The sequence below is a fragment of the Pelobates fuscus genome, chromosome 6 (genome assembly GCF_036172605.1).
Source record: "Pelobates fuscus isolate aPelFus1 chromosome 6, aPelFus1.pri, whole genome shotgun sequence".
NCBI classification, from domain to species: Eukaryota; Metazoa; Chordata; class Amphibia; order Anura; family Pelobatidae; genus Pelobates; species Pelobates fuscus.
In genome coordinates, this window is record NC_086322.1 from 69,204,370 (window position 1) to 69,216,468 (window position 12,099).

Below are 12,099 nucleotides of genomic sequence, written 5' to 3' on the forward strand. Positions count from 1 at the left end.
GTTCCAAAACAGTTTGGGAGCCACAGTAAGCCACCATTAATTTAAATAAAAAAACAAGCTAAGTTTACTCTTACAAGAGATGAAAAATTAACTGAAGTGCAAAAGGCTTCAAGTAAAGCTATAAGAAATGACAAATAGATGTTTCAATAAAGAAAAACAATCACTCACTCATATAACCATATATAAACATACCAGTTTTTTGTTGAACAACAAACGTACAGAAAAAAAAAAAAATGAGATGTTATGGATCACATAACTGAAGAAAAAAAGGACCATTAATATGTAAACCAATGGTTATTGGTCATCAGAATTATTTAGCTAAATTATCAGATGACAATTTTTTTTTTTTCCAATCTTTTTTTTACTTCACTTAGAAACAAACAGGAAGTCAATGAAGCACAGAGCTGTGAAGAAAAAAAATATATTTTGTATTATATGAAACTTCACTTCTAGAAAATGATCGTACCTATTATATAAAATAATAATAAAAAACACACTGTTTATTACAAGTTTAAATACAAAAACTGTTTACGAACAGAGTATTCATATGTCAAAAATACATAAAAATTATTTTCTTAAAAAAAAATTAAAAAGTATCCACACTTTAACACAATGTTGTCATTTTCAAAAAAAAAGTGGTTTGAAGACAGAAGTTCATATTCTAACCAAAAAAACCTATATAAAAACAGGCTGTAAACATTATATTCAGCAAGTCTTCAAATGAATTGCCTCTTCTCAGTTCTTCTGAAATTCTGTTATTGTACAAAATTAGCGAAATACTACACAGTAGTTTCATGTTTCCATAGTCCCGTCCGGACATTTCCATTACTGTCTGCATTAATAGGTGGGTCTTCTGCGACATCGTCTTTAACTGGCTCATTTTGAACAGCCAAATTTAAACCATATGATTTCTGTTGGCTTTCAAGTTCAACCGCAATTGGTTCTCGCAAAATGTCTTTTTTGTTATTGTTAAAAGCTACCTTCTCCAAGTTTCGGTTATACCTAGGAAGAGTGCTTGCGGCATCACTGCTGTCTTGATGGCACTGGTTGAAATGACGCTCTCTGTAAGCCAAATAAGCTCTACGGCTCCTGGAATGTCCTTCCAAGTAACTATGTCGGCTTTTGGGCAAAGCATTTTGGACACTTTGGACACTTCCTTCCACACTTGTGGGAACATCATAAGCATATTCTCTCAGAACTGTAAGTCTACTCGATTTGTGGCCTTTACTTCTATTTTTGTGATGCCTGGATGGGGGACCATTGGGTCGATACTGAACCTCTACTGGTGCAACATGCATTTTTATGTCATTATCCACTGAATGTTCTGTTAAGCTATTATCATGCTGTGGAACGGTGTTTAAAGGTAAAGGAACTGTGTTACATTGGGCAGCGGCAGCTTGTATGTTGGTCAGCTTACAGCCCTGTGACGAATTTTTAAGGCTGGAAGCACTTTTGTTTGTGCAAGAAGATTCAGCACTGCTGTTCGTACATTTTGGAGCTTCACCACTGGTCCCAGTTGAGTTGGACGGAGGAACGTTAACTTGCACAAAATATGCACTCCTACCATTGCAGAATGTATTTATTAAAGCACGTCTCAAATCTTCCCTGTTCATACAGTGGTGAACTATCAGGAAGGCACCAAGGCTTAAACAGGTTACACCAAAAAAACAGCTGAAGACCAGGTCCATTGGGTAGTCCAGAGAGACAGCCAGTGCACCAAAAATCCAGAGAGAGACATAAAGGAACAAGGTAAGACTTGCACCGAGTAGCTGTGCTTGAAATGTTTGCTCATTCTCCAAAGCAGAATTGGATACTAAAGATACAGAAAGAGAATCTGGTAAGTTGCCCTCTCCACTCTCGCTGGCAGCTAGCCGCTGTTGCTCTTCTGTTTGCTCTTTGAGTTCAAACACTCGGTCCGGGTGTCGTTTTAGCTGAATAAAGATGCTAAGGAAATACATGCAATTTATAAACACAATGAAACTTGCTGGACCATAAAAAGCTCCAAGGCTAGGTTCCCAGGCCATCCAGCAACTGAAAAACAAGAAAAAAAAATGAAACAGTTAAACTCAATAGAATGTGACAGACAATATAACTGACAGACAGAACCAGCAGATTCATTACTTACTATGGCGCATTTGGTTGACTTCCATAATTCTTTATGTTTGCCGCTGCAGTGATGCCACATACAATGACAGGAATTCCACCCCCAATAAGGTAAAATCTAAAAGAAACAGAACAGTGATAAAAAAATTGAAAATGAGACAGAGAACGAGTCATAAAATCATGCACTCTAAACTTAAACCCAGTGTACAGTTTTAAGAGTACTGGCAATTTTAAAAAACTGTAACAGTCATATATATATATATATATATATATATATATATATATATATATATATATATATTCACACATACATACACTGTGTAAATCCCTTTAAGAAGCAAGAACACATAATACTTCAAATGCCATCTTGTGGGCAGTTTCTAGTATTTTTTTCTCAATTAACACACTTCCAGAATTATTAGTCCAGGAACATATACAAATCCATATATTTATTTATAACATAGCCTTTTCATATTATAGCAGATTTTATTTTAGCTTTTAATATTTAACATTAAAAACAAATATTAGTAGGAGAAAAATGAGGCAGTATAGCCACAAAATCATCCCACACTAGTATGGCATATCAGCTTCACTATGCAAAGAAGGGCACAACTTGTTTTGTTCATTGATAAAATCCTTATAAAATTCAAATTAAATTTGTAGCTTTAATTGAAAAGCCTGTTTGTTGGTAAAGTTGAAAAGTGACCTCGGTATAGCTACAATTCAAATCTATGAACAATAATTACACACTGATCCTTTGATCTTTTGGCAACCCATAGTGCTATATTGTACTATGAAAACATTATTCTAATCTTGTAATAAACCAATGTTTCTTCACCCTTAACTCCTGTTTGCGATGTTGCAAAACCTTAATACAGTCTTTTATATTTGAAAAACTCTTCAATAAACTTTGAATGATTAAAGAAAACAAAAAAAAGTAGGGTTAGGCTATTAAAATGGTTAGAAATATCTATATACCTAAGCATCGGTCTTGGAGGAGGAGGCAGTTCATCTGGGTCCTGGCGTTTGGCTTTTTTTGTGACTTGTTTATATATATTGCGAGCGGTAACTCCCACCCAAAGTATTGTAGCGAGAGTGGAGTAATGCAAAAGAATTCCAATCTACAAAATAAAGGACATATCACAGAGACAAAATCAGCAGAGTTGTATACATTATGGCAAAACGTTTTTTTATAATTCCCAAAGTTACATTTTAATGTAATTATACAGAAACTGATATTTTCAAGTTAAGTCTGTAAAAAGTAAAATAAGTTCCAAACCCCAAAAAAAGTTTGCTATGGGTTTTTATTCTTGATGTAATATATACACTACACTCATGGTTGTCATGTGTAATCAATGCTTTAAGAAAAAAAGTCATTGTATGAGGTTAACGTGAACTAATTCAATTTCCAAACACAATACATCCTTACCGCTTGGCATACACTGGCGTGTTTTGTTTGCGTTATGCCTCCAACATATATTATACATGTCAGGAATATGTGAAGACTGAGGTTGATCAACATGTGCCACGTTTTCAGGCTAACTCGCACCAAACTGAAAGAAAGAAGAGAGATGTTAAATCAGGAATTTTCGAATGTCTAATATTTGCAAACTAAATTTAAAACCAAAACAAATGTGTTTCCATTTGTAATGAAGACAGAGGGTGGTTGTTTTTAAAACGGCATCCGAACAGTATGTTCTATAATACAGAAGGCTAATTTTACCAACCATGCCTTACAAAAAAAAAAAAAAAAAAATCTCAAAACACATTTACTCACAAAAAAAACAAACAAACAAACAAAAAAAACTCTCAGTAACCTAAAGGGAACTCAGGCATCAACAATCTTATGTATTTTAGAATTCCTAGACAAAACAATTAATATTTTTTGCATGCTCAATTTTGTATAGGATTTGGAAAATAAAACAAAACCAAAACACACACTTTAAAGGGACACTACAGTCAACAAAACAACTTTAGTTTAATGAAGCAATTTGGATGTATTGATCGTGCCTCTGAAGTATCACTGCTCAATTCACTGCTATTTAGGAGTTGAACTTTAAGCACACACACAGGAGGCTCCTGCAAGGTCTAGAAGTCTATTAAAAGTGCAGGAGATAAGACATTCTAAATTAAACAGACTGCCATAAAGGAAGTGTAAAAATGAGATATCACTTTACATGAAGTGTTTAGGAAGACTATGTAAGACACAAGCAGGGAGGTGTGCCTAGCGCTGCATAAACAAAAAGTTATTTCATTTCTAAATAGCAGAGAACTGAGTGCAGGGACATGATCTATACACCAAAACTGCTTTATTAAGATAAAGTTGTTTTGGTGACTATTGTGTCCCTTTAATAAATGTACCTCATCCAAGCTAAAATACTCAATTTTACTGGCTAGGCTACTTCAGTACAGGATGTTACATCTCAAGAACAAAGAGAACTAACAGTAACCAGACATAAACCACAAAAAGGCATCACTGAAGCTAGAAATTAATCCCACCCGTCTGCACGATAGGTGCAATATTAGGTTAAAGGTGGCTGTGCTGTGCTGGTGTTTTTTTATTTTTTTTTAAATAAATGTCTGTTGCCCCTTAAGGCCAACTTTTCTCCATTATCCACGTAACCTGCAGGCAGTTATAGATAGAACCAAGAAGCACAGTAAGGTTTGCTAGAAGATGTACTTTACTTTCATAAGTAGAAAATAATGGATAACTGTTAAAAATCGTGTTGCGCACTGATTTATGGCATAAGGTAACCATAGGAAGTTATTGTAAAGCCACTGGATTGATTTAATATACTGCACTTTAAAACGTATTACATTTATAAAAATCTAAATGTGGAAATTCCAGCCTGAAGCACCCCTTAAAAGCATTCACGAATGAGGAAATTAAGCTTGTGTGTATATGTGGAACATATGTCTCTCTGTATCTAAAGGTCCTCTTTCTCACATTGTTCCTGTAAGTGTTTGTAATTGTCTTATTAATTGTTAAATCTTCCCCTCCTATAATATTGTAATGCGCTACGGAATTTGTTGGTGCTATATGAATGACAACAATAATAATAAGAATATATAGTCCATTTTAGCCACAATTAATTTATTCAGGTCTTACTAATGCTATAGGACTGTGCAAACATGATTTGTTTAAAATGACAATCATCAGAAATACAGAAAAAACAAACAATCATGACCAAATGGCAGTCTGATTTACTACAGACTACAGCTGGTTTCAGCATGCCATTTGTTCTTATATGTCGAGCATGTCTTGTTGCAATTACTTGCATATTTGCCCACACAATGCGCAGCTCTGTGAAACATGTTGGGGCTTTGCACTTCATATAACGACACTGCTCTCTTTGTTGTAGCTTACAACAATCAGTCAAGCTAAAAAAAAAAAAATATGTGTTCTGTTTTTACAAGTGAAATAGATAGGCTTTCACTGTCAGACTTAACCAGGTCTGTTAGGTGAATATGTAACTTTCTCTATTTATTGATGAACAGATTAAGAGAATTGCAAACCGTATGGTTTCACAACGGCACCAACAAACAAGTAACCGACACAACAAACATAAAAGTGGTTTAATCATTAAATACCAAATTGTAGCGAACTGAGATATGAATTGTAAAATTTGCCAAAACAAATGTTGATTTGGAAAAACTGTACTACTAGTCACAACTTGGCTATATTATATTAGCATAAATTTAGCAATTCACCGGAATTTATCTTTCAGCGAATAAAAACATCGACCTTTTGGTAAGCTTGTCCTCCAGTTTGAGATCTCACTATTCTGAAACATCACTATACTGGATGCAGTATACTTATTTTACGTAGTGGCTCAGCGATTTTCTACAGTTAATGACCTAATGACCGACCAAATAACAGAACTGCTGCATTATGTTAAAAAAAGGATAAATATATTACAGAACACATTTTAAATGTTTACTTCTTCATCAGATAAAAGACGGTAGGATTGCGGGCCATGCATACCTGTGAAAGTGTATGTAACTCACAAGAAACATCAACAGGCACAAAAGCAACACGACAGCGGACGCGTAAACAACTGGATGCAAGTGATTTATTGTATGTAGGTATACCTCTGTGTCTGCAAGATCCTTTAAATTTAAAAAAATAAAAATAATAATATTATTTGCACAACAACCAGATAAATAGTTTCCAGGCTAAAAAATTCCTGATACAGTTTTGTAAGAGAGAATGACTTTAAAAGCAACAATTTTGTAAACAATATGCACAAGTGAATTCCGAGAAATGATGCCAACACACATTTCACAGAATGCAGACTTGATAGAGGTTATGTTTTCTTTGCAGAACAATATAGAGAGCGGGGATCCACACATTCTCAAATATAACATGTATTTACCAGCAAACATTTTGTTGTGGAAAACAGCATCTTCATAATGCCATATACAGTGTAAGTGAGGGTTATGCATGTTCTACCAACAATGGCTGAATTATAAAAAAGATAAATGCTATAATATGTGGGTAAGCAGCATGAATAAGTAAGAGCTGCACACCATAAGATTAGATTTGAGGGAAGAAACCATAAAACAAGGGGCATGTTGATATAGAGACATTGGAGTAAAGTATGGTAGGTGAGGTATAAAACATGACCGGAGAGGTTGGAAAACTGGAGACTGCTAAGGAATGATTTTAAAGAGAATTGGAGCAAGATATTGTTTAATTGGATAAAAGTCACAGAAACAAGATGGATTTAGGAGTACACCCATAACATGCACATTTCTACAGTGGTGCTGCTATAAAGACCAAACTATACATGAAATACAGTTTAAGAAACAACACACACACACAAAAAAATAGAAATGCAATTTTTTAAATCTTGCAAGGTTACCTAAACTCACCTATATTGGGACCCACCGATATTGTGGTACTGTGACGTTTTTGGTTATATTAATTTGTCAAGATAAGAAGTTTCAAGTAACCTTGTAAGATTTAAAACTATTTTTTTGAGTGTGAGCTATTCCTTAAAGGGTTACTCCAAGCACCAGTACCTCTTCAGTGATTTAAAGTGGTCATGATACATTGAGTCTGTATATTCATCTAAATGCTGCACTACAGAGATAAACCTCTTAGCTGCAGGAGTCCACCTCCACCAATATCATAAGCCATCCCAGACATTCAGGACCAAAGCAGAGAGAGGGTTACTCTAAGCAAAAGCAGTGCTTTATGAAACCACTTTTTTTTGTTGTTGGAATAACCTTTTCATCTGTATTTTGAATAAAAGATGCAGCTTAGAAATTGAAGAACCTTTAGTGTAAATGTAAGTGAGATGAATATAGACCTCAATGTACAGATGTGGCAAGAAAGAGCTGAAAAGATCGAAGAATTGGAATAATGTAATAAAAAAAGTAAATTGAGTGAGATGTGCAAATGGATAAAAGTTGTGTAATAAAGGCAGGAAAGAGCCTTAAAGCAAAATAATTCAAATGTAACTTTTACAGGAGACATTTACAAGTTCATCTTAATGTCAGATTAACTGAATACCTCTGTTATATGCTAAATGTTCAACATAGTGATTTGACCAGTTACCAGGGACAACATTTTACATTTATTCAAAAATAGGCAGAGAGCATTCGGGCATACCATTAAAACTGCATAGTTCCCAAGAGAGTTGCATTGGATAGTTGTTATGTTTTCATCTGACGCAATTATGTCACAGCCTTCTGTTGTCCAACTGCCCAGTCCATTGAGCAGATCGAAATCCCACTGAGCTGCCACAGCATCTTTACCATGAGCAATACGACGCAAGGTAACATTAATAGGGACATATGGAATGCTTCTATTTGGACCATCTGGAACAAAAAAAACCAACAACATGTTAACAATATTTAGATTATATGGAAAACCAACACAAAACAGGCCACAAATGAACATTATTTTATATGAGATAACGCGTCGATACACTTGTCCAAAAGCAGAGGTAGGCAACTCCAATCAACCCATTTGCCATGAACTACATCTCATATGAACTTCTGCTAGCTTCAATACTGGTGAAAACTAATGCTAAACAAAGCCAATAAAACTGATGAGGGATCCGACCCATGTCCTAGAGTCTAAAATCTATTTTGGATCCTGGCCTTTATATGCCCAGTATAGAGACATGATTACCCTAAATGCAATAGGTCCGGAGAACCACACAATCTGATTTAATGTGTAAATTCAATCTTTTTAAAATATACACACACTATAAATTGTTGTTAAAAACGTGTTTTGACTATGTGTTTCAGGTAGATATTAATAGAGCATCTCCATACAAACCTAGCTTGGCAAGGATTACTGGGCTAACCACCGATCTCCTCTTCCCATCATCGGCAAAGTGTGTGGAGTTCCCCATGGACGGAAAAAGCTTTCCATTTCGAAATGCAATTAGTTGAAGCCTATAGACAGATTCATCTAGTCCTCTTTTCTGTCTCTTTTCTTTTGGTACAAAAAGTGCTGAAGGAAGCTGAATGGAAGCCTCCACAATAGTGTTCTGCAAAGTAAATACATTATTTTGTACATTTGCTAAATTTATGTAACATGCATTTACAATGCAAAGTTAGAAGTAAAAGGATAAAAGTAGCAAGCTAAAACACATAGTACATGCACACATATTTAAGAAGAAAAAAAAAAAAATATATATATATATATATATAAAAAAAAGAAAATTATACATATATTTCTTTTATTCAAAAACTATGAGTACTCACAGGTCAATGTTTCTGGAATAGCCAGTTTGATACTTATTGTCATGCCAAAAGCATGAGTTGGTGTTTGATGTATTGATATATGTTAAGAGTTGTTTTTTTGTAAACCTTGGGATGACATTAATTGTGGTCTTTGATCTTGCACCAGGCCTAGACCATAAAACAGAGCTGGACACAAGGAATTGCATAGAGTGGGCAATAAACTGCCATACCAACCCCCTCTGAACCTCTGAACCCCCCTCCCCTCCTCCTCCTCCCACAGGGGTCTGCCTTCTGAGAAATAACTAGTTTAGATATATAATGGGGGTGCTGGACTATCCAGGGAGTTATTCATTTTTTCTTTGGTCAGTTACTTCTAGGAGACCTGTACCATCCAAGACTCCCACAAGCAGGGCCGGATTAAGAGCACACTGGGCCTGGTGCTGACAATTATGATGGGCCTAATTACGGAATCTTATTGACCAAAAACACTAAAACAGTCATACCTCCCAAGCGTCATGGATCTGATAGAGATGGTGCTGGAGGGAAACTCATAGGATGCGGCTATAAGAAAACACATACTCTATTCTAATCTCTCTCTAATTTTTGCTTTCATCTTTCAAGTAAATCCATAACCCCTAACAGCAGTGTCCAGTGAAGCAGGAAGTCAATGGGCAGGGTAAAAGGTGGGCCACTGGTGCGAATCACGTGACCAGACCTGCCAAAAGGGGAGAACATGCCCAAAAAGGGGGCATGTCTGTCCAAAGAATTTGAAGGACAGCCTGGCATGAATGCATGTCAGGCTGCCCGCCAATCCTGCAGGCTATCCAACTAAGGGCATACTATGCAGGCAGCACCCTAAGCTTGACATAAATGCGTCTAATGTTGCGCTCACTCCATGCTTTCTAAGGACTGTCCCCTAGCACTCACATGTCCACTTGTCTCCTTACCTTCTTACTAGCAGGCAGAAGTTCCTGGTATATAGTCTGAGACAGAGAAAAGGTGTATGTAGTGAGTGTAGAAGAAAGGGGACATGCCACAGTGTTAGAGAGACCAGCGTCTGCATTACCTAAACTAATTTTATTGTCAGCCAGTCCACACAAGTTTTGTTCCCATACATCCCTCTTAAGCTTTCAAACTTAAAGGAACACTATAGTCACCATAACAACTACAGCTTATGGTATTTGTTCTGGTAAGTAGAATCATTCCATTCGGGCCTTTTGCAGTAAACACTGTCTTTTCAGAGAAAATAACTCCACTGGCCACTCCTTAGATGGCTGCTAGAGGTGCTTCCTGGGGCAGTACTGCCTAGTGTGCAGCACTGCCATTCAGTGTCTCCACCCTCTGCATGCAGACACTGAACTTTCCTCATACAGATGCATTGATTCAATTTATCTTTATGAGGAGATGCTGATTGGAATTGTGCTGGCTCTGCCCCTGATCTTCCTAGTTGACAGTCTCAGCCAATCCTATGGGGAAGTATTGTAATTTGCTCAGACCACCACTTCTGATGATGTCAGCAGACAGTCAGTTCAGAGGCAGAGCCAGCAGCTGCAGACTTGAATACAAGTAATATTTTACTATACTTAGGCAGGCAAGAAGGGGCCAAGGTGGTGGTTTTAACATAATAGGGTCAGAAATACATGATTGTGTTCCTGACCCTATAGTGCTCATTTAAGCAAGAGTATGTGAAGAGTAGTTAGGGTTGCCACCTTTCTTGGAAAAAAAATACCAGTCTTAATCATTTGTTTAATCACAAGGAGTGACATCAGAGAAAATTCTGTAAAATCACCAACAAACTACTCACAGTTTGATTCTGCTGTATAGATGGATTGCTCCCAGTGTCTCAGTCTCGCAAGTCACCCAGTGTCTCAGTGTCCCTATGTATAACAGTGTCAGTGTCCCCATGTCGCCCAGTCCCCTAGTCTCTGTGTCCCCATTTCTCCCAGTGTCCCAATGTCTCAGTGTGTCCCCATGTCACAAGGATACTGGGGACACTGAGAGACATGGGGACACTGAGAGACATGGGGACACTGAGAGACCCGGGGACATAGAGACATGGGGACACTGAGAGACCCGGGGACATAGAGACATGGGGACACTGAGAGACATGGGGACACTGGGAGACATGGGGACACTGAATCATTTAGGGAAACTGGGAGAAATAGGGACACTGAGACAATAGGGACACAGACACTGGGAGACATGGGGACACTGAAACATTTGGGGACACTAAGACACTAGGGACACAGAGACATGGGAACAGACACTGGGAGACTAGGGGACACTGGGAGACTAGGGGACACTGGGAGACTAGGGGACACTGGGACACTGGCTGGGAGACAGACACTTGGGGACAATGGGAGACATGGGGACAGTTGTGGACATAGACATGGGGACACTGGGACATATAGGGACACTGGGAGACATGGGGACACTAGGCACACTGAGACACGAGGGACACAGACACTGGGAGATATGGGGACACCGAAACATTTAGGGACACTAAGACACTAGGGACACAGACATAGGGACACTGGGAGACATAGGGACACTGGGAGACTAGGGGGACACTGGCTGGGAGACAGACACTTGGAGACACTGGGAGACATGGGGACAGTTCTGGACATAGACATGGGGACACTGGGACATATAGGGACACTGGGACACATGGGGACACTAGGAACACTGAGAGACATGGGACACTGGATGGGGGAAATGGGGACACTGGGAGAAATGGGGACATAGTGTCTCCGTGTCCCAATGTCTCAGTGTCTCCCAATGTCCCTATGGCTCACAGCATCCCCATGTGTCCCCTAGTGTCTCAGTGTCCCCATGTTTTCCAGTGACCCCTACTGGCCGGTGCTGGTATTGCAGAGTAATCTCCATTTATTCTGAGAAAAATACCTGTATTTATACCTGTAATTTGTATTGCCAGTATTACTGCAATACTGGCACGGCCAGGCAGCCTCAAATACCAGTCAGGTGGCAAACCAGTAGAATACCAGTCAGATGGCAAACCTAAGAGTAGTGTGTGTAAAAATGGGGACACTGGGAGACATGGGGACACTGAATCATTTAGGGAAACTGGGAGAAATAGGGACACTGAGACAATAGGGACACAGACACTGGGAGACATGGGGACACTGAAACATTTGGGGACACTAAGACACTAGGGACACAGAGACATGGGAACAGACACTGGGAGACTAGGGGACACTGGGAGACTAGGGGACACTGGGAGACTAGGGGACACTGGGACACTGGCTGGGAGACAGACACTTGGGGACAATGGGA

General features: G+C 38.2%; 1 protein-coding gene across 1 annotated transcript in view; it reads right to left on the reverse strand.

The window, feature by feature from the left end:
- Positions 1–438: 438 nt before the first annotated feature.
- ADGRA3 (adhesion G protein-coupled receptor A3) overlaps positions 439–12,099 on the reverse strand; it is a 53,891-nt gene continuing 42,230 nt past the window's right edge. The window contains exons 13-19 of the mRNA XM_063457831.1: positions 8,396–8,609; positions 7,721–7,929; positions 6,089–6,213; positions 3,533–3,656; positions 3,082–3,224; positions 2,126–2,221; positions 439–2,031 (exon numbers count right to left, since the gene is read on the reverse strand). Of these exons, the coding sequence (XP_063313901.1) occupies positions 780–2,031; positions 2,126–2,221; positions 3,082–3,224; positions 3,533–3,656; positions 6,089–6,213; positions 7,721–7,929; positions 8,396–8,609 (2,163 nt within the window). The 3' untranslated portion in view covers positions 439–779. The remainder of the gene's footprint in view (positions 2,032–2,125; positions 2,222–3,081; positions 3,225–3,532; positions 3,657–6,088; positions 6,214–7,720; positions 7,930–8,395; positions 8,610–12,099) is intronic.